This window comes from Mizuhopecten yessoensis, unplaced genomic scaffold (genome assembly GCF_002113885.1).
Source record: "Mizuhopecten yessoensis strain PY_sf001 unplaced genomic scaffold, ASM211388v2 scaffold6683, whole genome shotgun sequence".
Classification (NCBI taxonomy): Eukaryota; Metazoa; Mollusca; class Bivalvia; order Pectinida; family Pectinidae; genus Mizuhopecten; species Mizuhopecten yessoensis.
This window is the reverse complement of record NW_018406672.1, coordinates 1946798-1974446: the sequence shown is the minus strand read 5'-3', so window position 1 is coordinate 1974446 and position 27649 is coordinate 1946798. Positions and strand designations below refer to the sequence as shown.

The 27649-nt window shown below is 36.4% G+C and overlaps 1 protein-coding gene across 12 annotated transcripts in view; it reads left to right on the top strand.

The window, feature by feature from the left end:
• Nucleotides 1-27649, top strand: part of LOC110452441 (teneurin-m-like) — a 202283-nt gene that overhangs the window by 163378 nt on the left and 11256 nt on the right. For 6 of the 12 annotated variants that reach the window (XM_021500988.1, XM_021500976.1, XM_021500978.1 and 3 more), the window contains 15 exons: nucleotides 1685-1879; nucleotides 4106-4321; nucleotides 10365-10550; nucleotides 11892-12038; nucleotides 12564-12771; nucleotides 15031-15150; nucleotides 17252-17531; nucleotides 18167-18434; nucleotides 20423-20563; nucleotides 20720-20972; nucleotides 21205-21440; nucleotides 21920-22077; nucleotides 22386-23460; nucleotides 24882-24896; nucleotides 27017-27351. In XM_021500988.1, coding sequence (XP_021356663.1) covers nucleotides 1685-1879; nucleotides 4106-4321; nucleotides 10365-10550; nucleotides 11892-12038; nucleotides 12564-12771; nucleotides 15031-15150; nucleotides 17252-17531; nucleotides 18167-18434; nucleotides 20423-20563; nucleotides 20720-20972; nucleotides 21205-21440; nucleotides 21920-22077; nucleotides 22386-23460; nucleotides 24882-24896; nucleotides 27017-27351 — 3833 coding nt within the window. Of the gene's footprint in view, nucleotides 1-1684; nucleotides 1880-2403; nucleotides 2428-4105; nucleotides 4322-9000; nucleotides 9037-10364; nucleotides 10551-11891; nucleotides 12039-12563; nucleotides 12772-15030; nucleotides 15151-17251; nucleotides 17532-18166; nucleotides 18435-20422; nucleotides 20564-20719; nucleotides 20973-21204; nucleotides 21441-21919; nucleotides 22078-22385; nucleotides 23461-24881; nucleotides 24897-27016; nucleotides 27352-27649 lie in introns of all 12 variants that reach the window. The other 6 variants (XM_021500984.1, XM_021500982.1, XM_021500985.1 and 3 more) reach the window with 6 other exon arrangements.

Below are 27649 nucleotides of genomic sequence, written 5' to 3'. Positions count from 1 at the left end.
TGACATACCTATCCCTCGACTCTACAGAGTAATTCCTTTATCCGTAAGATAATCTTTTCACTCACAGGTGGCACGAATCATATGTTAATCATTGAAACTCGATTAGCCTCAGTTCTGATCATCTGTGCCTTGTTATACAATACACTGTTAGCATAACAGGGAAAAAAACAACTTTACCCTCAATCTTTTTGTTATTATTTTGACATTATATGTAGAGGTGATGCTGTTTTAGTTTGGTTTTTTTTTTTTTTTTCTTCAAAATTATGTTTAATAATGAGATATATGATTTGATGATAAGTGGATGAGTTGCTCAGACTGGGAACATCAGCTGTTGGATTGACATTCATCATGTCTGTGATTAGTGTACCTCGATTTGAGTGTCCCTCTTGATTCTAGGACCATTACTCAAATAAAGCCCTCCTCCTGTGTCCGGCCCTCAGGGACATATATTGCCCTAACAGCTTCTTTTATGAGAGGTCTAGATCTTTTTTAGATGAAGTGTGGGAGGGGGAGGGGGAGGGGGAGACAAGAGGAAACCTCTCTGAAACAAAGAAACATTCATGTAAAATCAGCTGTTCATTAACGGTAATTAGATATGAGGGCAGGTTCCATGTGTTTCTACAAGATGTTGGGTTTTTTTGCGGGGATTTTTTTTTGTCTCATTTCCACAAAGAAAGAAGGACTTTTTAGAAAACGTTTTTTGTTCATGAGGCAGAGGAGTTAGGTCCTGTTGTCTGAGGATCATAAAACGTCTGCAGAAAGTCAATTCCGGAACTTCCTGTCCATAGGCCTGGTCATAAACTTTAATTCCAGCGCGTTTCACTGTCGTCATTGAATGATCATAGTTTGATCAAAGTTGAAAGCCCGACTTTTTCCCTTAACTGATGGAGGGGATGGAGACGAGAAATTATCGTCTTGGTAACCAGCGTACGAGCTGTAACCACATAATTATAGGTTTAATTTGAAAATAAATCAGTGTTTTAGGCCTGTTTTTAGGGATGTCATACTTTGAGGCATTTCTTTCCTCCAATCAGCTGGTGAAAAAGACTTTTGTTCCTTAAGGCTCTGTGAAATAATGGTGTCTTGTGTTGAAGTTCACGGAACAGCATCATTATCTTGTTACAATACTGCAGAGTATTACACCAGATTATATAGCATAACATAAGATATTTTTTATTTCCTCACCAATTAACAATCATTGTTAATTATATGAGTCATGTGTTGCCTGATATATTAATAATAAATATTGTTCCAGCTAAAAAATTGCAAAACATAAAAATGAAATGATTCCTTGGGTTTGAAGTAACTCAGTGAGATCAGACTTGTTCTAATTGAAACTGTTCGCCAGAATCACGTTAAAAATGAATTGCTTTACCCATATATATCAAATCATTTCTCCTGACTGCCGAATGGCTATCCATCCAATATATTCTTCATATCACAATCTTGAAAAGCAAATCTGTGTATATTTTTCATGTTTAGATAAGCAGGAATCAAACCAGAGACCTGAATTGCCTAGGCCAGTGCTACACCAACAGAGTTAAGAGGAAACTGTTTACAACATACTATCTGACAGTTAATCATCAGGACTTTTCTATGTATTTTTCTTAATTAGAGTTTAATTCAATTAGAAAATTAAGTGATCTGAGTATTCTTATCGGTGACCGTTTTTCGTAACTTTCAGCGAAGTGTCCCGTCCTGTGTAATGGTAACGGTCTATACATCCGCGGAACCTGTCGCTGTCACGAGGGATGGAAGGGGCCGGAATGCGAAATCCCCATCCATGAATGCGAAGTCCCGAACTGCAACGGGAATGGAAAGTGTGTCAACGGACAGTGTGTGTGTTTACCTGGGTATAAGGGGCCTCACTGTGGACTAGGTAAGTCTAATGGTGTTTGTGTGGTGTACGTCGATATAGACATCCCTGATATCTATACCATCTTTAATACAGTATATGCCGTGAACCTGCAATTGGAGCTTTTTGAGTGGTCAGTGATATGAATATGAATAATCATTAATGCCAGGATGCCTAACTTTAACTGCGTACCTGATGTGTATTTATCTCCTTGGAGACCATTAATTCTCTATTTTCTGTCATAAAATGCATACACACAACTGTTTCGTTTTTATATTTTCTGTCGTAATTGTATCATATAATTATCGTTTTAATATCCTGTTTGTGATGACTCTGCTACTACCATCGGCGATAAAATACCATGATAAATGCAGATAATATTTAACTTGTCAAATAGGCTCGCCATGACTACGTAAAGTCCTGCACCATATATAGAACGAAATTACGGTGTATTGTGTTGTAATATCCGTTCCTTCCTGTGTACTTGCTGATGAAAGCACTGGTGATATTTTGATTGATTGACAATGCTTCGATATGACTTGTTACAGACTACTACATAGGGTCAGACATAGGTAATATTTTACACCGAAATGCCAGCCACATCCGCCACAAAATATAGTCCACTATTTTATTTTTTTTCCAAATTATTATGTATCGCCCTGTCAAGAACCAATTTTAAGTCTCACCTTTCAGATATAGAGTTTTGCCTGGACTTGGTTCTATCTCTAAAAAGCCATATTTTTAATTAACAAATGGTGAAAGTTACTAAAGTTTACAAATATATTGATACATATTGATAAATGTAGTTAATCTCATTAGTTTAATTGCTTTGTAACATATTCCTGCGTTTCTTTAAGTTTCCTGACGTAATTGAAAACTTGACTTACTTTCACACAAGGAATAATCCCTTATTTACTCGAAATCAGAGACATCTTATTAACTCATTCACCCCTGAATACACATTTGAACTCTTCCAATTCAAATGTTGGAATAGTTCATTATAAAATTTCAGGGGTGAATGAGTTAAACTGTCTTGAAATTATTTTAAAATTACCAGATCATATCGGTCAAAGTCTAGTCGAATTCTGTTTGGTATTTTAGACAAAAAATATTTAAGGAAAAATCTTAAGCAATTAGACTATCAACTGTTCCCTCATTATATATATATATATGAATCAGTTTGATTTTTTGACCTTTCCCTGACCCCTCAAGGTTACTATAATTTGACCCCAGTCCATTCACTGCAGACTCGTGTGCGATGTTTTGATGGTGTGGTGATCCATGTCTGTAAACCAACTGTCGTATATACCCACAATGCACCACATCAAAAAACCTGTGATCATCCGAATGATTTATTGTCGAATCACACAAATTCATGCTCCTCCGAATGTTTCTATTGTAAAATCACACAAACGTTTTAAATGTGTCATATTCGAAATATTCATTCTTGCCACTCCGTGGATGGTTGTAAACTCTTGAGACTTTATCATCCTTGTCTGTTTGTGCTGTCTATGTGATTGTCTGTTACTTAACCTGATTTTGTCCGTTGTTTTACGTGTTTTCGTCCGTCGTTTTACGTGATTATCTCCCTTGTCTATCATTTACTCCTTTATTTCTTTGACTGTTGAACATTGTAGATATTGTCTTGTAGATCTGATTTGTGTTGAATTTGTTTTCATTCTGATACATGTGTATATATAGTGCTGCTTTATTCTTACAAGCCTTTCAAGCTTAAACATTTTAATCTTATATGTGTAGCTTATATTTTAATTCTGTCATGTGCTTGTACTAATTTCATTCGTATAATAATTTCTGTATCCACATTCAATGCAGGTTATACTATTTGTCGCTTTTGTAAATGAGCATAATCATCAATTCAAGATGCAAAAATAATAATTGGCTATTCAATTCATTTCAAAAACCCGCTACATCAATCCATGATGCTGTATATTTTCGATCTTTTACGCACAAATCGAAAAAAAAAAAAAAAAAAAAATTTTGAAGACATCAGTGAGGCAGGTCTGGACTGAGTCAGTCTGTGACGACCAGACATCTCAGTTCATGGTGTCTGTCTTGATGTCGGGATTCCATGGGTTCAAATCCTAGTTTGCCTGTTGAATTTTCCTACTTCTATAATTACACTACAGTTTCTGCTATTGAGTGTGGATGGTAAACATATAGTGTTGACATTTCTTTATTTTGCACTTTTTTTTTCCTTTTTTTACGCCCAAACTCTTACTTCTTACACAGTTGACTGTCTTGTCCCTAACTGCTCGGGTTATGGGGTCTGCCATCTTGGAAACTGTGTATGCCAAAAAGGGTATAAGGGTTCAGACTGTAGCCTTCCCGATAAACTAAACATCAGCCAGGTCTGTGCCCGTGACTGCTCGGGTCACGGCACTTATGACTTAGAGTCTGACACATGCCTTTGTGAAAGGTTCTTCGCAGGGCCGGATTGTGAGACAGGTATAGTAATTTGAAATTTTGAAAGAAATTTATTGCATTTTGATTTTTTGAAAAAAGTTATTTTTATACCTTAATACCATTTTGTTGAGTTTCAAATAATAAACCCTCCCTTTTTAGTTACAAATACTAAATTGTCCCTGGAATGAGAAGTTTATCACTTATCATAGTGTCTAGATTATTAACAATGTAACCTCGACTAATGCATGTCATTTCATTAATATACTAAAGCCACTAACAAAAATGTGTTCTACAATTCATTTTTAAACAATAGATGTCTCATTTATAAACTATAATTTCAAATTTTAACAAATTTCCCAACAGCAACAAACTTTTTCTCATATTTTTTTTTTTTTTCATCATTAGTTGCTCTCCTTTTTCGTTGTGATTAATAAAACTTTCCGACATTTCCATCATAATTTAATCATATTTGTGTTTCCATTATATTCTTCTCAGATTTCTGTTTTCATTAATGATTGTACAGGATTTTCCTTAATAATAATGAAACATTCTTGTGTCTCATGATGATCTTACTCTATACGATCATACACCTCTGAATTTCAGACAGACATATATGTTTACTGTACAGCGAAATGTACAAAATCTCTGAAATCTCCAGCAAGTGACAGCAAAAGCTGACAGACTGCAATTAGAAAAATCATTTTCACTTTAGAAATTCATCAAATAAAATTGGTCTACATTTTAATGTGACAAGCAATATACAAATTATATAATCTCAGACCCAATTAATAATACCAAAACAATACCATCAAACACAAACTATTTATAACCTCTAACCCAAAACAAATTCCCACCCTCAAACCAAAACAATACCCAAACAATACCAAAAAAAAAAAACAATACCCAAAAACCCAAACAATCTATCCTCAAACCCAAACAATACCCTCAAACCCAAACAATCTACCCTCAAACCGAAACAATTAATCTACCCTTAAACCCAAACAATGTTTTCAAACCTGAAGTGGACTGTTTCATTAAATTCCTATACAATTATGAAATCTCAGAGGTAAACTACACATAAATTAAAGTCAACATAACTGAGACTGGGAAATGTGCTTAAGAACCCTGGAGAAAGCGGATGATTTTTTTCATTTGTTGAATTTCGGGGAGTTTTTTTGCATGCGATAACATGTTATGTTCGTAACAGTCACAAGGAGCGTTGGCATTTTGCAGTTTGTGCGTGTTGCATATTTGGTGGTTTCCCTAGCTGTCATGCAGAAATTTGCTTTAAACAAGTGCATGTCTTACCACATCCTGGGCATGCCTCACTAAATAGCCTTAGATCACATGCATGCATTTGAATATTGACAAATGAAATGGAAATGTTTCTCTAGCAGAAATTGGAATCCCCCTTTTTCTTGTGCGTTAATCAAGTTTACCGTTGGGAGTCCTTTACAGGACAAATCTGATTTGTTGTTTTGAATTTGTCTGAATGTTCCCCACTTTTATACAGATAGTTTTATGAAGATAACGTCGGTAGTAATCTCATTGGAGAGATGTAATGTAATTTTTAGTCAAAGCCGAACTGAACTGATACCAAGAATATGTAATATTGTATACATAATGTGCTTGTCCTGGCTGAAAACAACTTTGAAACTCTAAAGAGCATGATGATACATATACGTATTTGTTGCAAAAAAATAAAATAGAATTTGATAAATTTTTTCCTCATTATTTCCCCCCATTTAATGACGTTACCAGCAAGACCGTACATACAACACTGTGTCATATGACTAGTGTATCGTCTTTTTTGATAATTTTTGTATTCTTCATTAAAGTTTGACAAGCTTCAATTTCAACAACTGGCTTCTGTTGTTACCACCCATGGTAGACCTTCTGCATAAGTTAGGGATTTGATAACCTTAACTCATTCACCCCTGAAATTTCATAATGAACTGTTCCAACATTTGAATTGGAAGAATTCAAATGTGTCTTTAGGGGTGAATGAGTTAATCTTTATTCCTCTTCAGAATAAGCAGTCTTAAACATATCTGCTTGCTTAACTTTATTTTTTCAACATTTTTTCATCATTTTTTTAAAGATGTTAAAAAAGGTAAATGTTTAAAAAGAAATTGTTAAATAATTAAAAATCATGTCCATCAAATTTATATAAAGTTAATATATGTAATTGTATTCTTGTATATAATCGTGATGATCAGGTTTTCGTATATTTTTTTACCTGAGAACTAGACATAGGTGTTTTGTAGCTAGTGTCATTGGATAGAATAGGTGGTGTAGGAGAGGAGACATAATTATCAATATTTTATATAAAAAAAAATAAGGAAAGTGATATTTGTAGTAATAAATCAAAAAGAAAAATTAACGTAAATAATAACATGTTCGTGACAACAACTAATAAGTGGAAATTGGCAGAAATGATTTATACCCATTTGTAATTGTTTTCTGTGTTTGCATGATGGTCAGATATATAGATTGATGTAAAAATCAATTAATAGTTTAGATTTATCAGTAAGGAGTTGTAGTCTGGAATTTGCTTGCATGCAGTTTTGGTACCAGACTTTTATTCACCTTACCGCTGTGGGACAATGTGCGTGTTTAGGCATCAAAACAGTTTTGATCTCAATTCAAGAATTTCTTTTTGTAAAGAATGGTTTTATGTTTGCTTTGATGGATATCTCCATACATGCCCTCTCCATACACGACTGTCACACTTCCTAGCTGTTGATTCGGTCTTCTATACTGGAGTTTAACATTGGTTACTGTTGTTACCCTTCAAAACCAGTTTGTTACCCTTGGTTCCTGTTGCTACTATCTTCTAGACAGGACAGTTACCCTTGGTTACTGTTGCTACTTTCTTCTAGACAGGACAGTTACCCTTGGTTACTGTTGCTAATATCTTCTAAACAGGACAGTTACCCTTGGTTCCTGTTGCTACTATCTTCTAGACAGGACAGTTCCCCTTGGTTACTGTTGCTACTATCTTCTAGACAGGACAGGTACCCTTGGTTACTGTTGCTACTATCTTCTAGACAGGACAGTTTCCCTTGGTTACTGTTGCTACTATCTTCTAGACAGGACAGTTACCCGTGGTTACTGTTGCTACTATCTTCTAGACAGGACAGTTCCCCTTGGTTACTGTTGCTAATATCTTCTAAACAGGACAGTTCCCCTTGGTTACTGTTGCTACTATCTTCTAGACAGGACAGGTACCCTTGGTTACTGTTGCTACTATCTTCTAAACAGGCCAGTTACCCTTGGTTACTGTTGCTACTATCTTCAAAACAGGGCAGTTACCCTTGGTTACTGTTACTACTTTCTTCTAGACAGGACAGTTACCCTTGGTTACTGTTGCTACTTTCTTCTAGACAGGACAGTTACCCTTGGTTACTGTTGCTACTTTCTTCTAGACAGGACAGTTACCCTTGGTTACTGTTGCTAATATCTTCTAAACAGGACAGTTCCCCTTGGTTACTGTTGCTACTATCTTCTAGACAGGACAGGTACCCTTGGTTACTGTTGCTACTATCTTCTAGACAGGACAGGTACCCTTGGTTACTGTTGCTACTATCTTCTAGACAGGACAGTTACCCTTGGTTCCTGTTGCTACTATCTTCTAGACAGGACAGTTACCCTTGGTTACTGTTGCTACTATCTTCTAAACAGGGCAGTTACCCTTGGTTACTGTTACTACTATCTTCTAGACAGGACAGTTACCCTTGGTTACTGTTGCTACCCTCTCTTGTATAGGACTATTACCCTTATTGACTGTTGCTATCCTACCTTAAAAAGGACTATAACCCTTGATTACTGTTGCTATCATCTCCTATAAAGGACTACTCCCCTTGGTTACTGTTCCTCTTGTAGGCATTCTCTGATTATCATAAAATTGTTATTATAAAAAGAGTATCAATTTGGCTCAAAATGTCTTGAAAAAAGGTATCATGTTTCCTGATTGAGGGGTTTTTTGATGGTTTGTTTTGTTGATGGTATCAATATGGCAGCTTAGAGTGTCAGATCTGTCATTATATTTCTGTGAACAATTCTATACCTTATAGTTCATATCAGTAACTTGTGTTTCATTAGAAACCTATTCCTTCCTGGTATTGTCAAATTTCACTCTTGTCATGGATCTGTGGTTAGAGATAGTGGAAAATTCATATCACTGGTATTCATTCCTTCCATTAAATTTTACAGTGTCTTTTCTCTCTATAAATTTGCTGAAGTTAGATCTGTTTGATTTTTTTGGACAAGTATTTATACCATTAAATCGGGTTTCATTCAGTATAACTGACAAATAGACAAAAACTCCCACTAGATGAAAAGAAAATATTGCCACCCACTTTTTGACTTTTGACATTCAGGTCTGCAAAATACTAGACATTTTGTATCGCTAGTTTGGTTTATAGAATGTTTTGTGTGTGGTCATGTTTTGTACAATAGTGCATATTGCTTCTACAGTTTTTGTCCATGTGACGTTGCAGCGTTTGACTGAGCAATTGGTTCTCTGTCGAAGAAACAGTCGGATTGATTTTTTACTTCAAATTGAAACCAAGGGCACAGTGGTTGTAGCATTTCCAGGTTTTGCCATGCAAGTGCCGTCAAAACAACGGTCTTAAGTCTCGACGTTCCTCGTTTCGACATCCCACCGTAACATGTCTGCCTGTTGTTTGAACTAAATCTTATTTATGCCATTTTTACAGGCCTAATCCGAGACGGTATACAAATGAGTAGATCAGGTATAATAGCATTATCTACTGCATGTAGGCATGCTTTTGTAGAACAGAGAAAGCATCGAGATATCATGTTATAGAAATCATCATTAGGCTGTAGTCATGTCTAGAATCTTGTATCATTATTGAGGTTTATTCTCAATTTTAAATGTTTAAGAAAAAAAACAATTTTTTGTATATTTTAAACAGGCCTATATCAAATCTTATAAATGGAAAAAAAAATCTTACAATATTTTCAAAAATTTTACAATAAGATTTAATTCTGAAGATTTGAATATTTCAATTAGAAAAATTATGTAAAATTCCATATTTTGTTTTAAATTAGTAAATTGTTTATATGTTTTAAGAGTAGTAATTTAGTCAGTAATTATATTTGCTACTCTGTAGAATAGATTAAAGACTTTTTCAATGTACTTTTGTAAAATCTTAATATATTTGTTAGTATATTAGATTTTTTTTCGATTAATTTGACTCATATCTAGATTTCAGATTTTTTTAAAATATTCAAATTGCTTGATTAAGTGCTAATGCTGTTTAATTATTTTTGCATTAATTACAAATATTTTTTTACGATTTTTGAATTTCTTCAAATATTTTTTCAAATATCATGTATTGGTCTTGTTGTCTGTATGTTTCAGTCAGTAGCTATATTTGCAATATCTATTTAGGATTTTTTATCTTTTTGATAAATCCTTTTGTTGTAATTTTTATGGTACAATGTGTACAGTTTTGTTATGTCTGAACTTGATTATAGATGATTTAACTCATTCACCCCTGAAATTTCATAGTGAACTATTCTAACCTTTGAACTGGAAGAGTTCAAATGTGTCTTCAGGGGTGAATGCATAGTTAAGATGATTTAAAGAAGCGGCTCTGCTTGAATTTGATGCAATTTTACAATTGTAAATATATATCCATTGAAACTAGGAGAAATAACCTAAACAGGAATTTTATCAAATGTGATTTAAATTGTATTATAATTCTGGAAAAATGATATTTGCAGTTTGTTGAAAATCATTGTTTGGTACAGTCTCCCTGCAATTAAGGTTTAAAATGCTAGGAATCATGGATGTTTGAAAGTTTCGTTGACAATCTATTTGTATCCTATCAATGTTGAGAGGATTTTTAAGTCGGAATAGACAATATATCTAACATTCATCATGATTTGATGTTTTCATATAAATAAATAAAAAATCCAATTAATTTTGGAGAGAAGTTAGATAAACCTTCTTTTTAGGGATGTATTTAAAGAATAACTGACTCCCTATAAAACTGGAGATTTATATTTATTTCCCTTCAAAATTGCTGACAAAAAACTTTTAAAATTCCATCAGAAATATGTCGCCTGGAGTGTTACCACGGACACTGTATGAACCAGAAATGTTTGTGTGACGAGGGTTGGGGCGGAGCCCTGTGCGACCAGCTAAGTTGTGACGCACGCTGCGACGGACTGCGCGGTATCTGTGACAACGGAACATGCATCTGTCGGAAAGGATGGAACGGAGATCACTGCACACTAGGTACTGCTGCACTTGTATAGGACAAAACTCTCTATCAGCATGACTCTTGGTCATGATCCATGTTCTACGGGTCCACAAATTACTAATTGGTTGATAGGACTTTTAACATTGGTCGTAATACAGTTTTAAATTCCGTCAATTTTCATTGGTTTCTATAACTGCACACAATTGATTAAAACAATTCCTGAGACATGTAAGTTAAAAAGTCAACTTTGCACAGAAATTGTTCTTGTTGAAATATGCACCTATAATCATAATCCAAAAACCTACTTCTTACAACTATACCTTCGAACTTACAATCTTATTCCCGTTAAATTACAACAGACTGTGATGAATGTTGTCAGGGATGTTTTTAGAATAAATCGTGTTTCATACATGGGATTCTCCCCTTACAAATGTAACAGTATGACCGTTTTACATCTCTAACTTTAATCAGTTAGATGGGTTAAGTTTTTTGTACGAGTCTTTGGTACCGATTATGGATTGTACTGTTACTTAATTAGACCATACAGACTCCACACCTTCTGGAGTCAGCTGTACTTGTGTTGTTAGGACAATTCATCTGTAACAGAAATATAAATACGTGTCACATTTTATGGTAATCACAATTCAAATTACGTGTCGATGTTAATTATTGTGAGTGAAGTGTCTTAACACTTTTGTCAGTGACGTTCTGCAGAGAACTGTTTATCCTTATGAATACTTCTCATTTTACTGCTTTTTAAAGCAATATTTTGGCTCTGGGGCTTTCTTAACAAACCGACCTGTTAGAAATCATCTTAGGAGACTGCTAAATTGCTGATAACCGTTGCCGTTATAGATTAATGTATATGATTATACGATGAAAAATGATCTCTTCGCTAGATTGCAAATGTTCTGCTACCCTATGCTTTAACCCTATCGGTAGGATACTTGTCTCCAATGATGTAAAAACGGATGCGTCTCATTTACCGTTGGGACAAACTCCCCTCATCAGTAGCTATATATGCACTGGAATGTCGCAACAAAAAATGTTTCCTCGTAGACTTGCACAAGTTCACATATTTTCTCCCCAATTATTCTGATATAAGTTACATAACAGGAAATATGTCTGGAACTGGGAAAGCCTTGTTTTTAACTTCAACCAATTCGTTCTGTGATTAAACATTACTTTACAAACTTGTGCAAATCTATTTATATTGTACCACAATTTTTGTCCTCGATAGCTTGATATATCCCCTGCACCCATCTGTGTGTGCTTCTGTCAGCTTCCAACTGCACAATCCCCACTCCTCCATTTTGTTTATCGAATCAAGCGTGGTCGCTTCCTCAGAACACATGCAAACCTGTTTTCATCTGCAGATGGCTGCCCTAACTCCTGCAGTAACCATGGAGACTGCCGCCTTTTCTCTCATGGCTGGATGTGTAGCTGTCATCATGGGTGGAAAGGAGAGGCTTGTGCGATCACTATGGAGATGGTGTGTCAGGACGGGGATGACAATGACAGAGGTAGGTTATACATCAAGGTCATATTATAGGGGTCAAGGTCATGCAGCAATGAACATCTCAATTTCAAGGTCTTAAGACATGGTCATATATATCATCCGTCAAGGTCATTCATCACATAGTCAAAATCACAGGGTCAAGGACACAATGAGCACACTCCTTAATTAATGTCAAATATCAATGTCAAGTTCATTCATCACACAGTTAATAAAATGTATTACATTCAATGTCCTACATTATGGGCAGGACATATATCTCACAATCAAAAATAAAAGTCAAGTATAACAGTTGTGTCACGCAGTCCAAGACAAACATCACGTTCTCAAGGTCAAACCTGGTACGTACAACAAGGTCAAACATCGTACAACAAGGTCAAACATCGTACAACAAGGTCAAACATCGTACAACAAGGTCAAACATCTTGTTTTCATGTGATACGTTATGCAGTCAAGGTTATATTTAAACTATTATGGTATACATTGCAACCTTCTTACCCTCCCTCAGTAAATGACCCGTTCCTTGTTGTAGATGGGCTGTCTGACTGCCTAGACCCCGACTGTTGTCTAGACTCCGCCTGTGAAGACAGTAACTACTGCCAGATGGCCCCAGATCCTCTCGACATCCTCCTCCGCAAACAACCTCCCAGCTCCACTGCCTCCTTTTACGAGAAAATGAGGTTCCTCATCGAGGAAAACAGCGTTCAGATTGACACCTCCAGGAACGGTCTCAGTGAAAGGTATTACTACCACCGCTAGTCACAGTAGGTTAGGTGGACTGGAACATGGAACAAATAGTATCACATCAAATGGTGTTAAATTAATTATTACAAGTCAGTTTTTGTGAGGTGGATCTTAAACATTATTATTTCAGTGAAAGTTGTTACTGTTTTCTATACAATTCATCAGCAATTTTTTTGTTGAATTATGTTTTTTGGTTGGAAGAGGGGGGGGGGGAGGTTCGTCTCTTCATGATGAATGATTGTGCAAAGAATAGTCCATAACTTAAGTTTAGACAATTGAGGTAAGTATGTAAAGTTTGGTGTAGTTACACGAATTTTGGAGTGAATCATTTTAATATTTCGAGTAAAATGGTCTTTTTAATAACAATTTGGAAAAGTTTGAAATTAAAGTCAACCATTAAACATCTGTTAATTAAAGATATAGTGTTGTATTTTACAAGGCATCTTAATAAGAAAATTGATGTGAAATGTACATTTTAATGTTGCTTGGAGAATAATTTAATGGTTACGTCCATGTTGTTTCCATCTGTAAACTATACAACATGTCAAGCTAGGAAAATCAGCATCTAGGGGATGTGAAAATGTTATAGACTTACATGAGAGGGAATTTTTGATAAAGCAATCAGAGAATGGGTCTGGAGACCATTTTCCTCAGCAATTTTTATATGGGATTCAAATAAATGAAGTAAAAACTCAAAATACGGCACATCTTTATCGGATGTGAAAACATGTGTGAAATCTAAAATTCCCAATCAAAAAATACATTTTTCTTCTTTTCAATCATGAAAATAAAAGTGCTTTGAGTCTTCAACTAACGGTTGCCCCAAAACCAATCCTATTTCCAAATTATTGATAAAGAGTGAACATGACACTCTATGATGACAGGATGTCTGTACGATCTGCTGTTGAGTGCCGAGAAAGATAAACAGAAGCAATTTTCTGGGATGGCAGAAATACTAAACCTTATCTACTCCGGTTTCAATAAACCTCACAGTGTTATAAGTGTGTTTCCAGGGCTTTCTATTGGAAAGTCAAAACATTATGCAGATGAACTTTGGTTCATCTTGACGTTCGTAGTCATACCTATCGCTCTAGCAACACCATCAGGATCATAGAGAAGCTTCAAGGGGACTATTCATTGATTTATGTGAAGCAAACATCCGATTGATTCAGACTTGGTGTGAAACACAATGCGACAATAAAGCAACAAGTTGATATTGATTTATTTATTTTTTGTCCAGTAAAAGCCACATATTTTGTTTGTCAAGTTCAAGCTTGAATTACAAGCTTAAATCCATTTCTATCAGCTTTATTTGGCACGTAATAGTCGAGCAATGTTATCAGGATTTTAAAAAAAACTGACAGTTAACACTGTCGTTAGACATGATGTTTCATTACCTTTCCATCATATTTCATGAAGTTGTGTGTGAAGGTTAGCTCTCGGTTTATCCCACCGATAACATTCCTGATAGTAACACAATAAGACAACAGTTGATTATCTCCTCCTGTTTCTGGGCATTTCAGTTATCAATCCCATCATGCCAGTCACCCCTGGGACATTTGTTGCTGCAATCGCAATCAGTGTCACGTCTGTATCATATCACATGGCTGTTTCCAAATTAATTTTTAAATTTTGGAAATCGGAGTTATTTAGAATAAATTGAAAGAGAAAAATCTAAGTTGTTGAGAACAAATTGAAAGCGACACCTTCTTTTAAATATCTGAAATTGAAATAATTATAAGTTATTCTTAATTAATTAAAGAATGTCTTTGCACACACAAAAAAATATTTGAAAAAAAATTGAAATCTTGAAAATGTTTCATAATTTGTATAAATTGAAATGGACTTTGAATGATAGTTAGTTTCTTGACAGCAGATTTGGATGGTACTTAGTTTGGTTTCAACACAAGATCTGTAAAAACATTCAATGAAAAAAAAAAGTTACATGTATTGGTTTTTAGTGGAATTTATCTATACTAGACAGGATCAACAAAAAACAAGTGATTGATTTTTTTTTTTAAATTAAAACAAAGCAAAAATATACATACCTTACAGTTAACATCTGTCTACTAAGATAATGCAATAATATCTAATCAAGTGATTTAGCATCATAGATATTGAAGTTTTTTAAGTACTTGTATTTGTTTATTGTGATTAATGGACTTAATTGACATTAAGTTTCCTGTAATATGTATGATTCTGTTTGCTCCTGACAGTTAAGGCAATGTGTTGACTTGAGTTTCGTTTTGTTCCAGCCAAGTTTCCTTGATCCGTGGACGAGTGATGACCAAAGACTGGACTCCACTTATTGGTGTGCGGGTGCACGTGGCACGGCAGCCTCTTTATGGATACACGCTCACGCGAAGACGTGGACAGTAAGTAGTCGCAGCTACGATTACGTGATCGTGGCAATTACGATAAAGGGTTGATTGTACATTTAATCAACAATTGCAATAGCAAAGCAGGGCTACTTGTTCTGGCAGTAGTACCAACAGACTGTTTGGTAATGTGTCAAGTAGCAATTTATGAAATGCTTTTTGTTCATTCATTGATGGTGATGTTGGGCTATGCATGTGCTCATGAAAATTGCATCAATGCCATTTTGGTCATTCACCTGCAATGAAGGGCTATTTGTCAATGGGGAAAGTATCAAAGAGCTATTTGTCAATGGGAAAAGTATCAATGGGCTATTTGTCAATGGGAAAAGTATCCAAAGGTTATTTGTCAATGGGGGGGGAAAAAAATGGGTTATTTATCAATAGGAAAAGTATCAAAAGTCCATTTGTTATTGCATAGGCAACAACTAGGGCTTAGTTGTATATGGCAATGGCAACTAAGTGCTTTTTGTTTGTTACAGTAGCAATGATGTCCTTGGCAATAGCAAGAAAGGACTAGTTGTTGATTCATACAATAATAATGAAGGAGTAGTATACAGCAACGAAGGGCTAGTGTTCCATGGTAATAGCAATGAGTCGCCATGTGTCTATGACAACATGTTTGTAGCAACAGCAACGAAGGGCTTGTGTTCCATGGTAATAGCAATGAGTCGCCATGTGTCTATGGAAACATGTTTGTAGCAACAGCAACGAAGGGCTTGGGTTCCATGGTAATAGCAATGAGTCGCCATGTGTCTATGACAACATGTTTGTAGCAATAGCAACGAAGGGCTAGTGTTCCATGCTAATAGCAATGAGTCGTCATGTGTCTATGGAAACATGCTTGTAACAATAGCAATGAAGGGCTTGTGTTCCATGCTAATAGCAATGAGACGCCATGTGTCTATGGCATTTTGTTGGTAATGAAGTACTAGCTGTCAATGGCAAACCAAAAGAAAAAGACAACTTTACTGCTGGACTTTTTGTCAAATAGAAATGATGGCTCTGTGTCTCTTTGATCCACCGTAACTTGGTACCTTATTATACAAAACATCTGAGCACAAACATCAGGATTCTCAAGTGACATCCGCCTGGTCTCTATCTAGATGACATTTTCCGAAAGTCAATACAATCTGAAGAAAACCGTGTGTACAGGTAGTCACTTGATCTTGTTTGCAGCTATAAATTCACCGATAAAATCAGGAAGTTGAGATTCTGGTAGAAAAGTCAATTCTATACCTGAACATTTCTTTATAATTGCACACTGTGATAAGATATTATTCAACCCGGAAATTTCTTTTACGATTTTAAAATTGGCAGAATGAACGTCAATTAGACAATTTGGTTGTTGTAACTCGGGAAGAGATCGGCGCCCTGGCTGCATAGATTGCACAATCTCGCTGGCGGCTGATAGCATGACAATTTTGCATATAAAGAGTGCATCTCATTGATAGGGCTGATACCGCGGAATTGAATTACCTGATTAAGATTCAACGTTGATATTCTTTGAAGATGAATCTTTAATTGCGAAAATCGTCGTGTAGAGTTTGTTTATCACAGAGCATCATTGGAGTTTTCCTTGTCAATTAATTACCGTATTTCACTGAAAAATCCTATTTTACTAAAACTAACATTTTAATAGAGTTTGTAGTGCTGTCATTATCCTAATAAATGGAATGGTATACTTTGAATATAAATATATATATATATATATAAATCAGTTAATTATCATTACCTTATTGTACAGTTTTATACAGTGAAACCTTAATTTCACTCCTACGATCTATATCGAGTTGAGTTTAGATTCATGATCTGAGTCCCAGTTTATCTTTGGTGTGCTTTTTAGTAAATGTATCGCCAATAAAAAAAATTAAAAAAATGGAAATCAAAACTTTGTAGACTGAAATTCAGGTGAATAATCAGAGCCTCTTATTTGAAATTCCTCAAAACAAAGTTAGGGTACCGGTACTTATAAGACAAAACTTGTTTGTTAAAAGCAACTAATCTCTGAATATGTGAAAACATTTTGGAAATTAAGTTTTTCTATATTATTAATATTATAAGTCATTTTGCAACAGAAATTTGACTTTGTCTGTGGCAGGTTTGACATCCTTGTGAACGGTGGAGGATCGGTGACTTTGGAGTTCACCCGCCAACCATTCCAGTCACACAGCACGAGCGTCCTAGTCCCGTGGAACCAGATCCTCACGCTCAACACAGTCATCATGGTCCAACAGATGGAATCTAACCTCCCTCCCGAGCCGGTCGTCTGCGGGGTCATGCACGACTACTATAGCCTCCAGCCGGTCGTTCTGTCCACCTGGCAACACACACAGCTTGGAGCATGCCCGGAGAAGAGTACGATCATTCCTGAATCACAGGTAAGTGTCACAGGTGGAGTTTGTGTACATTTTGTGCACCATTTCAGAAATAAAACGTTAATCCAATGCATTGTGTTTGACAAAAACTCACCTTCAAACTCCAGAAAAATATGTGTACATTTATATAGGAGTAAATTAGTCCAGTCCCTTGACCTTTGTTACATTCACTTTAACAAAACGCATTCTAAAACTTATGCAGGAAAATTTGAATGAAACAGTTTCTGTAAGGCATCATATCAATGTTGTACTATCCCCTTTTTGATATTTGATGTACTAAATCCATTACTACCTACAGGTTGTAAAGGAGATCCTGATCATACAAGCCTATAGTATTTGATGTACTAAAACCACTACTACCTACATGTTGTCAAGGAAACCCCTATCATACAAGCTTATAATATTTGATGTACTAAATCCATTACTACCTACAGGTTGTAAAGGAGACCCTGATCAAACAAGCCTATAGTATTTGATGTGCTAAAACCACTACTACCTACATGTTGTCAAGGAAACCCCAATCATACAAGCCTATAGTATTTGATGTACTAAATCCATTACTACCTACAGGTTTTAAAGGAGTCCTTAATCATACAAGCCTATAGTATTAAATGTACTAAATCCATTACTATCTACAGGTGGTGCAGGAGAGTCTGATCATACCGTCCACCGATGTCCACTTGGTTTACCACAGTAGCGACACCCCTGGGTACATGTCGGTGATCCTCATCCAGATGACCCCGAGCGTAATTCCCCCCAATCTAGCCCTGGTTCACCTCAAGGTGTCCGTTCAGGGCATAGACATGGAGAAGACCTTCGAGGCCGACCCTGGCCTCAAGTACACATTCTCCTGGGACAGAAAGAATGCTTTCCGCCAGGATGTGTATGGGATAGTTCCAGCCAGAGGTGAGATTCATATACAAGTACAATTTGATTGATTATCCCAAATTAAGCTGTTTTACTTAACAACTCACAAAGTAGATTCAGTTGAAATTATTTCACTTAATGTATAAGCTTAATGTATAAGGTAAGTTTTTGTTGCTAAAAGTTTCTTCAAGAATTATTGAGAAAACAGCATAAGTATTGGAATAGGTAGGCTACTGTGAAAGGTATGTAGAAAGGATATATTGCATTTCAAACCTTAACGATAGCTACATAGTAAGAAAAAGTACAGATTAGGTTCTCGGGAACAATCCAAATTACTTCCCTTCGCCTGCTCAGGTATTTTCTGCCTACCTTAACGGAAAACGGAAATGTGTCCCAAGAGTTAGTTATTTTCCCCCCAATCTTGATGAAAAGCAGTTTATCAGAAAACAGTTAATAAGGTTCATTTCCCCAAAAACATTCAACTCAATTTATGATATTGACATAACGCACAGGCCCGCAGAAGACTCTTGAGAGGTGAATAGACAAACATGCATGTTTTAGGGGAAATATAATTTATTTATAAATATGTGTACATGATGTATTCATAAAATGACAGCAAAAATGGCTTTATAGTCATTCAAGGGAGGAAAAATACAGAAAATTTATAACATGACTATATGGTAGTATTGTTTTCCATTACACAATCAGAGCATACTGATAAAGGAAATTTATGGTATGTAATTACCCCTTGGGGAGCCCCTGACAACTGGTGACAGGAAATGCACATCACACATCTGCATCAGACGTGGTGTCCATTACCTCCTGTCAGAGCAGGACAACCGGGTAAATGATATCAGCATATCAACCACGTTAAAAGTGGTGCACAGTAAATGGATACGCGGTAGTCATGCATTTGGTTGTTTGGTCTTTGTCGCTGTACCATTGAGGTAATATTGGGTGTGAGAGACATGTTTAGGCACAGGCTGGCTTGTAGTGGCTATACTCTCACAATTGCCTCATGATTTAAGGAACGCCTTCAGGAGTGGCAACCCAAGTTTTGTATTGGAAAATTGACTCGAGGAAATGCCATGCATAACAATTTCTGAGAAAATTGAATTAATGGAGGAATGTAGGTAGTTATTTAGCAATGTCAATTATAAATGTATATTAAAGCGTTTTTTGGCAGATGACTGCTTTTCTTAAATATATAAAGTGATAAAAGTAATTGATATTGCCATAGGTATACCAGTCTGCCAAATATAAAATTGTTTTTGTTTATTGAATAAAAAAATTGCTGTTGCCGTTATATTGAATTTCAAACATATCTGAAGACTGCCAGACAGACAAAGTAATTTGTCCTAAAAGTTTCTTCCAATTTCTGATATCAAATTTGCTTCATGTTGGCCCCAAGTTGATAGATATTATATATCTATCGCCAAACAAGCTCTTTGAACCAATATCTGCTACACAACTGTACTTTTTATGATAGAACTTACAACAGTGAGGAGAGCTCTGTCGATGTTGGTAGGTCAGCCGTACACTGTATTTTACTGCAAATAAGCCCGGGGGCCTGATCCTGACACTTGGGGTGAAATGGGTACTACATTATGTATATACACCGCAACCTAAACCAATAGGAAATATTATGATTGTTCTGTAACCTTTTCACCCCTATTTAACTTCAATAAACTCTACCATGCATTGACATGGATAAGTCCATTATGGTTAACAGTGGTGAAAGGGTTAAGAAGAGTGAATTATATGCAGAGATGACCTTTATAATCAAGTATTTTTTCGTACAAAAGAGACTTTTTATAGAAAGGTATATATTCGTAACAGCTAAGTGGTTAGATCCAACCTAAAATTATGGTAGCATAGCTGACTGTTACATAAAGAGTTTTTGGTACAAGTGGAAACTTTGTGATAAATCTTGTTTTATTTACAGAAGCAGCATTTTAGACAGATATTCGCAGGTGGTTAAATAGCCATGTTGAGTTGCCTAACAATGTCCTATTTTATCCCCACAGTCCAAGTCGGCTACCAGTACAGTGGATGTAGCTTCATCTACTGGGAGGTTCGCAGCACCACGATGAGTGGATATGACCTGGCTTCATCTCAGATTGGCGGCTGGAATATTGACATACACCACACGTACAACTTCCAGGAAGGTAAACTGTCAAATTGGAATCTTGATCAAATAAATAATTTCTCATTTTCTTTTGTTTTGCTAAGAGTAAAAAAAAAATCTATAAAATTCGAAATAATCAGAGATTTCCTGTATCACAAGTATCACAAGTTCAGAAGAATTACCTCCCTTATTTCAGGAATTCTTCACAAAGGAGACGGCACAAATATCTACCTCAAAGAAAAGCCCAAGAAATTGGTCAATATCCTTGGGAACGGTCACAGGCGGAAACTAGAGTGCGACTCGTGTAACGGACGTGCCCGTGACAACCGTCTTCTTGCCCCTGTGTCATTAGCCAGTGGACGGGACGGAAGTCTGTACGTGTGGGACCTCAACTACATCAGGAAGGTCAACCCGAGCCGCTACGACATTGCCAGTATCCTCAAGACCAGGTCAGTTTTAAGACTTCACAGTTATAGCGCCATATAAAAACAAAAAATGTGATAGCATAACGGGATTTTTTTTGACTGCAAACTTATAGTATGGGTTCATGCAAGTTAGTTTTTAACAATCCTGAAAATAAGTTTTCAAAAAAATTAAATAATAAACAGTATGTGGAAATAGATTGAAGTGATAAACAATATGTGGAAATAGATTCTGAACCGTTTGATTTTTATGTTGCAGTACGATCTCCACATCGTACAAGCCATACATGACGGTCAGCCCAGTGGATGGTCACTTGTACGTGTCGGACTACATGAATCACCGGGTAATCAAGGTCGCCACCATGGGACCCGTTCGTATCCTCGACAGTAACTACGTGATCATCGCTGGCAACGGAGAGGAATGTATCCCTGGGGCAATAGACAGGTGTGGTGATGGCAAGCGTGCGATCAACGCCAGGCTTGTACATCCCAAAGGTATATAGACCTCAGAAAGTTGTCTCCCTTCTATCAGACTTTAAACTGTTTTATTTATTTCAGTTTTTGTTGTAGTTATCTCCCTTCCATCAGCTTTATGGAGAACCGTGTCTACTACACAGGAGACCTCTTTGTAGTGAAAACCTCTTTATAATGGTCAACTCTTTACCAAGAAAAACCTGTCTATAAAGGATATTAATTGCAATTTCCTCTTGTTGATGCATCAAAAGCTTTGAATCTATATCAACAATATACAGTAAAGGTTTAACTCATTCACCCCTGAAACTTCATAATGAACTATTCCAACCATTGATTCGGAGGAGTTCAAATGTGTCTTCAGGGGTGAATGAGTTAACTGTAAAAAAGTTTATATACGCTGTATATGTCCTTAAGGAATGCGTGAGTAACGTGGCCTGTATCAATTTTGATGTACGTTAACTGTGATATATATTTGACATTTGTAATATTCCATGTTTCAGGTATAGCCATTAGTAAGGAGGGTGTGATCTACATCGCTGACAACCTGAACATCCGCATGGTGACTCCCGATAAAACCATCCACACCTTGATCGGTTCACAGGGACAGCCGCGAACCTGGGAACCCATGTCTTGTGATCACAGCCAGCCGGCAGAGGAGGTGAGAGTAGTTCATAGTTTATTGTAATTAATATAACTTATACCACAAAACAATTGCTATATATATTGGTATGCAGCAATGTTTTTCTTAGAATAAGAGTGTGTGAAGTTTAGAATTAAATATACCGGTATGTTGAAAAACAAGAATAAGCTGAGATATTTCCTATTATCTCAAGAATAAGTAGGCTTTAATGAACTCATTTACCCCTGAAATTTTATAATGAACTATTCCAACCTTTGAAGTGGAAGAGTTCAAATGTGTATTTAGGGGTGAATAAGTTATAACTGACACCAATTTATATGTTACAGATCCGACTTCAGTGGCCCACTGACCTGGCTATAGATCCTCTGGACGACTCACTTCACATTCTAGACAAGAACGTCATCCTCAAACTGACCAAGGACGGCAGTCTTATCACCGTTGCCGGACGTCCACTAAACTGTCCATTCAGAAAATCCAGTTTCCTACCAACTGGGGTACTGTCTGATCAGGAACAAGCATCCAACATCGCAGCTGACATCAAGCTTGTAGACCCCCAGAGTATCGCATTCGGACCCCAGGGCGAAATGTACATTGTGGAGAGTGACCGACACAGTATAAATCGCGTTCGAGTGGTCACTACTGATGGACATATCCATCACTTTGCCGGGACGAAATCGAAGTGTGACTGTCAGACAATCACGTGTAAGTGTTACGACTCCAAGGAGACGCTCGCCGCCCAAGCTCTGTTCAAGGAGCTGACCTCAATTACTGTGACCCCTGATGGAGTCGTACACATTGCCGATGCTGGAAATCTGCGTGTGTTCTCCGTACTTTCAGAACTTCCCGAAGCAGACCAGAGCACCAGACAGTACGAAGTTGTCTCCCCAGAAACACACGAGGTCTACATTTTCAACAGCTATGGTCAGCATCGCCACACAGTTAACATCATGACAAACCAGTATGTGTATAATTTCACGTATAACGTGAACTCTTTCTACGGGAAACTGATCTCCATTGACGATGACGTCGGCAACAAGATCAAGATCACTCTTGACCGAGAAACCATGGCAAAAGAAATTATTTCGCCAGACGCTTCAAAATGTGACTTGGAAATGAACAATATTCGGAAGCTATACAGTTTCCGTGCCAACAACTGGACAGCCACTTTCACGTATTCGGAGAGTACCGAGCTACTGGAGTCTAAATACCTATCGGACGGGAAGGCCTACACTTACAGCTACAACAGCCGAGGCAGACTTCTGGAGGTCCGTCAGCCAACAGGGGAGATAACCACCTTAACAACAGACGTCAATACCACAGGTTCCATCGTCCGCATCACCACTGATAACAGTGATGCGGTTGCTATGGCTACATATGGCAGTGTGCAGTCAGTTATGCATGGCAAGTTTGCAAATTATAAGCTCATCACCACATTGTATCAACTCATCTCATCCTATCTTTTCCTTTGTGTTCGTACACTGGGAGGAGGGTTGAGGATATATTTAGTCTGTAAAACCTCGATCGAAACAAAAAACTGCTTCTAAAGGAAAAGCAAATTAGAGATAAAAAAAAAATGTGAAAAACTCTTAAAAGTAATGTCCTTTGTTACCTTGCTCATTCTTAGCAAGACCATTTCTTAATTTAAAATTTCTTTATAAGCCTCCTTCCGTGTATGACCAAAACTCTGTTATCCCGCAAAAATGTTATACATGACAGTTATCCTGGCAGTATTCCGAGGTTTTACTGTAACGAAATATTCTTTCCTACAACTTTGAGATACAAAGGGTGGGAGGATTTTTCGATATCTCTGGTTCTCAAGACAGGAAGCCAATAGGAGAACCTATTACAACATATGTTGGATTTCCATACATTCAATGTACATTGTAGGGTTGGGAGAATTTTTATGTCCGTTTCCAGTACAATAGGTGGATTTCCCTTCCTAAGTTACACAGGCTAGGCTAGGGAGTTTAGATACCTCAAGTCAGACATATGTCTGATTCATTGGATTTCACTGCGCAAAATATACATAGGGTGGGAAAACAGCAAATGTATAATATAATTTTAATAAATTTAGGAAGTATTTATAGCCTTGATCTTGCACACATTTAGTGCACTCACCTTCACACCTACACCTGTAGTTTTCACCTGTAACCAGTGGGTGTGGTCTTCAGAATAATGAGGTCATGGGTTGATCCAATCGATCATCACGTTTTATCATAAAGAGGCTGATCTACTTCTTTGTTTGACAATGATACCATATTTGGCCTAGATATTGGCTCGCTCATACACATTGCCCCAAATGTTGTTCCGACTGACAACACATGCCGAAGTATATTTGAATGTGTTCCATGCTACATAAAATTTCAATATTCAAACTATGATGATCCTATGTTCAAACTTTACCCCCACCCATAAGAAGAGATACTACCTTGTGAAATATGCTCCGAGTTATCAGCAAAATGCTGAATTTATTCAATCGTTTCAAGAGCTTAACCAATATTTCTGTAAGGTGTATAGGAGTTTGTTATAGAGTCAGAAATAAGCCCATGCAGTCTGCATGGTTTGACTCCTTTTCTTAGAAATAAGCCCCCTGGACTAAATCACAGGGAAAATACGGTAATTTTCCTCACAGATTTACTTTGTCAAATACGGTAACATTGTCAAAACCACACAGAAGGAATTGTACATGTGTCAGCCTCTTATTGATTTTATTGTTTGTAGTTATTTCACACCAACAGTACGAAACAGTGTAACGGATTTGTGCTGAAACTAATTTCCATTTGATGTGTGGAGGATTACTTTTTCATGTTTACCTTTTTCAGTAATGACCGAATCTGGTAATCAGTTTATTTGACGTAGATTCCTCGCTCTATACTTAGATGCGTAGATATGCTAGGGACTTGTAGACGTCTTTTCTCTTTGAACTTCATAAATTCAGCGCTTCTAAATCTCATTCTGCTGGAATTGTGACGACTTTAGCTGTCAACCACAAGTGAAAATCTAGTGGGCAAATTACTTTTTGTTTTTATAAAACCTTGAATAGAGTAGACTATAGGATGATATGAATTGATAAGTTTTATGCACTTTCTAGGCTGGAACAGGACAGTTTATATATACTCATCAATTAAGAATGTTGATTCCTGATTATAACTTTCCATGCTATACTCTGACAATATTGAAATAAATAAGAAAACAGTTTTGCATTTTAGCGATTAAGATTATCATTGCTCTTTTATATAATTTGCAGTGTTTATGATTGTTGAATGTGGTTGCCTAGCGATGCATTGACCAATCAGATTCTTTGTTCTAGTGATGCATTGACCAATCAGATTCATTGTTTTAGTGCTGCATTGACCAATCAGATTCATTGATTTAGTGCTGCATTGACCAATCAGAATAATTATCATAGTGATACATTGGCAATACAGATTTTTTGGTTTTGAATAAAAATTTAAAAGAAAAAGTTCTACTGAAAAATTAGAATACGAACAAATTTCGATAGAATCATCCATTTCGTCTCATTTTTCACCTGGTGTAGGACTTACTGATCTGATTTAACCTGTACTTTTTAGTACTAAGTGCCTTTGCTTGGCTTACTGTAGCATTTCACTATATATCTTTAATTTTTTAATTAAGCTTCAATCAGCCGTTTTACAATAATCAAGACAAAATTTTATCACAATACATACTGTAATTAAGCTTCCTTTAATTGGAATGTTCACTTTAAGCTAAGCTTTGCTCCACGAATAGCAATTAATATTCGCGCCAATTGGTCTAATCTCAAAAGATTAACCATTTCACCACTGTAGACCTTAATGGACTCATCCAGATCAATGCATGGTAGAGTCTACTAAAATTACATAGGGGTGAAAGGGTTAAGTGACAATATTTAGGTGACAATGTATTCAATATTTAGTTTAATTACTGAAAAGTTGTAATCCCTTTTCGACGGTCATAAAGAAAAGAAGCTTATTCTATATCTCTTTGTATTTAAAAAGATCTTGTCAGATCTAGTATTATTGTATTTTGGCTGATGTTAATTTTTTTTCTTTGATAAAAAACGTATATTTCTACACACACAGCTTTTTACACAACTCACATTTCTATATCGAGGCTGCGGGCCGAGCTATATTCTATATATATCTATTATTTTTTTCATGTATTCTTTTGATGAAGATAATTATTTATTGGTACTATGTTGAATGCCTAGATGTTTAAACTCACTGATGATGCAGGTTTTAACGCACAAACAATGCTACAGAAGGAACCGATTTTAACCATATACTGACAAATAAGTGTTACCGCTTTGGAATGGGGCTGTGTTATAATGTATTGCTGTGTTTGGAGAGTGGGAATTTGGCATGTTAAAGATTTGAGATAACAATGTAACAAGTGATTTTGACACTGAATGTCACTCCGATATAGCTTCTCACATTCAATAGTTCAATATTGTGCTTGACAATTTATTTGCATTTTATTATTATTATTATTATTATTATTTGCGATTAGTTCTATTTCTTACACCGAAGAATTTCAGTTTTTGTAATTATAAATATTCAGAGTCAATATAATAATTGCAAGCTAACCTGCTTCTTTAATGATGGGTTCGATTGTTGTACCTTGATTTTTTTTTTGTATGACATTGTAATATGTTTAATATGTATGACCTTGAGTTTGATGCTTTGTTTCTCTGCTTAAGTTTTGTTACCGCCACTCCATCCTTAACTCGTTCTTCCTCTGTCTTCATAAAGCTTAGTACACAAAGTTGCTTCTTAAAGCTTCGGGTTTTTTTACCCCTTTTTGTTTGTTTTATTTTCAATATCCCGTTTGAGTTCATGACTTGCCTGAGTAGCCATACTGAGTAGGGTCTTCACAAACATAGCGACAGGTGATTTGTATTCATGTATGTGTCCAGCATGTTTTTGAAATTAATAACTTTTTTGATTTGATTCTACAGGGAATGCCGAAACCAAGGTTACATATCTACCAGATGGCGCTGTGGTCGTTGTGTTCCCTAGCAACCTGTCCATCTCCATAGAGTCTGGCGGGCATCCGATTCTCGCCAACGAGTACCGGATGCATTTCAAGCGCAAAGTCATTGCGCCTAATAAACTTGTACATAAGCTTGAATGGCGTTACTATCTGCGGCGTAAAGGTCGCACGCGGCAAAGTAAGGTGGTCGAGAGGATCGGGCACCGTATGAGGGTAGGAGCTCCTTTCTCCTCAAGGCATGCCAGAATGCATGACTCGCATGATGAAGATGAAGGATCATACAAAGGAAAAGCCCTTCTGGTATGTCCATTGTGCCCTTAATAATTACACTACATGTCTCCGCCCCCCCAAAGCCTGCAGTGCCTGTCAATCATCCATGGCTGCCCGCTAAGCCCCGCCCCCCATATATATATATATATATATATATACTAGATACATGTATACATATACCCACGACTATATATACGTAGTATATGTAACTGTGTTTGGCGCTGCAGTTTCACGTGTTTATCAAGTAGCGCTAGAAGCTATGGTAAGAGTAGCACGCTACAGTGTCGTGAATGTATTCATCAACCATTTTGTAATTTTACTTTTTTTG